The 2,107-nt window shown below is 45.4% G+C and overlaps 1 protein-coding gene across 1 annotated transcript; it reads left to right on the top strand.

Moving 5' to 3' along the window:
* The first annotated feature begins 220 nt into the window (after positions 1–220).
* On the top strand, positions 221–1,846 carry LOC120692917. Its single transcript, XM_039976307.1, has 2 exons — positions 221–508; positions 1,520–1,846. The coding sequence occupies exons 1-2, from the start codon at positions 354–356 to the stop codon at positions 1,593–1,595; spliced, it is 231 nt and encodes a 76-aa protein (XP_039832241.1). The 5' UTR covers positions 221–353; the 3' UTR covers positions 1,596–1,846.
* Positions 1,847–2,107: the final 261 nt, after the last annotated feature.

Consider the following 2,107-nt stretch of genomic DNA (forward strand, 5'->3'; position numbering starts at 1 on the left):
GGTATTTATAAGGATAGATTTTGCATGGATACGTTAATAAGAGCAAGTGTGCGTGCACATATACGAGTGTCTATGTCTGCATACTTTTAAGATTTTCCCTCGCATATTTTGGTTTGCTTATTTTCCTGGACCATACACCTACACTCACTTTTGGGCCGATGCAACCGAAACTCATGAAGCCCACCTGCTAGAAAATAATCGCAGCCCAGGTCACGCCGGCCCAGTCACGCTGCGGAGCACCATTCCTTCCAGGATCCCCCAGTTCCCGGAAGATTCGGCCTCCCACGGAGCCGTCACACGCCGGTGTAAGCGCCGCCGCCGGCAGGAACACCCCCGATCTCGACGGGAGAGCGATGGCGCTGACCAACTTCATCGTGACTGTGGCGGTGGTGGGCGCGGGGATGCTCCTCTTCACCACCGACATCCGCAGGTCCGGCGCCCTCTTCCGCCGCAACGCGCGCCAGCTCCGGCAGTGGCTCGAGGAGGACACAGCCTCCGCCGCATCCAAGTAAGTCGCTTACGCCGTGCGCGCGCCCTTCTTGCTTGGCGTTGCGTTTCTGCTATCCGCAGTCTGGTTTATATGGAATGCGAGATTAACTTTGCTCCGCGTTCTCTCCAGTATCGAATTCGCTGTTTAGGTTTAGGGGTCATTTCAGGATCAAACTGCCCCCAATTTTCTGACATCGCAGTGCGCCCAGAGCTATCGGAAATTATGGGTGTTGCTGATTAATATGAAGTTGCTTGTTCTATTAAGACGGTTGAGAATTTGGAATGGCTGTTTGACTGGCAGATTCTAGTATGATTGTTGCAAATTGTCTGGCAATCATGGATTGGTTACTTCAGTGGTGGATCACAATTGTAATGAGCTGAGGATCTGCATTTGTGGTTACTTCAGTGGTGGATCAGAATTGTTGCACCTTGTATTTGGGAATCCTTTGTGGGGATCTGCATGTCTATTGTGGGGTTCTAATTTGGCTTGGGTTTTGTTTGGCACAGCTAATGCTGAGTACAACTTGGGTTGGGCCAAGGGTTTGACCCACCATTTGGTTCTGGTCGAATCATCAAACGATATTATATATGTGTGTGCTGGGCACTAACAAAAAAATAGCACTTAATCTCATAGTGCAATTTTATGAGAATCCATTGATATATTGAAGCTTTCTGATAGTGAATTCCAGTTACCTGTTTAACTTGTAGCTAGAGTCGCTCACACCGTTCAGAAAATGAAAACACAACAACTGCATTACATCATCAACTTATAAAAAGTGTATCTTAGTTAGTATTGTCCTACTGCTATGGAACTGTTGTATGATGCAGCTTTGGTGTTTGAAAGTAGCATGGAGCGATTGCTTCTTTTTTCTTTTAACCTGATTACCTAGAAGATCCATAGTTCCATACTACTTCAACTAACATAATAGTTACTGTGCATGTTATGATTTTTTTTCAGTTTTTTTTTGTGAGTACCGGGATGCTTTCAGCTCATGCTTTGATTGCTTACATAAATCAAACAACGCTGCAGGTCTGCAAAAGAAGCAGCTCCAAAGAAACTTGACTCGACGATCCCCAAGGAGAAGCCAAAGGAAGACAGTCACTGACTGGAGTTGTTTATGTGAATGGTGTGATATAATCTTGTAGTCCTTAAGTAGATGCACGGTGAAATTATGTTTCCATTTGAACATAAGGAAAGTAGGCCTCTGTGGAGCAGCTAAACAATGTTCTTTATGATTTCCTTGTGCCTAGCTAATCTACATGTTTGCTGGTAATTTTGGTGTTTGGATTCCTTAAGCAGACATAACTGTTTCCTTACATGAAGCATGTTTGCTATCTGCCATTTTACTTTCAGCAACAACATAGTAGCTATTTGATTCCTCCTAGTTAAACATTGTTACTAGGTTCTGTAATTCAAATATGGTTGGTTGGTTCCTGTACTGACATTTGTTGCAACTGTCGCGCCAACGCCAACTACTGGTCGTCCGCCGCCTGCTCTCAATCGGAAGCGTGCAGCTAAAGCAGAGCTTCAATGAAAGCAAGCGTGCTTTTGAACGCTAACCTGTTGCGAAGTCGTACTCCTAGTGAAAAGCTTGTGCCTGGCAGCCTGGGTACCCTA

Source organism: Panicum virgatum, chromosome 9N (assembly GCF_016808335.1).
Source record: "Panicum virgatum strain AP13 chromosome 9N, P.virgatum_v5, whole genome shotgun sequence".
Taxonomy (NCBI): domain Eukaryota; kingdom Viridiplantae; phylum Streptophyta; class Magnoliopsida; order Poales; family Poaceae; genus Panicum; species Panicum virgatum.

Excerpts from the sequence above, each read along its gene's own strand:
- LOC120692917 (XM_039976307.1), top strand. The coding sequence starts at position 354 with ATGGCGCTGACCAACTTCATCGTGACTGTGGCGGTGGTGGGCGCGGGG. Across the intron at positions 509-1,519 it reads ACAGCCTCCGCCGCATCCAA|GTCTGCAAAAGAAGCAGCTC; the intron begins GTAAGTCGCTTA and ends ACAACGCTGCAG.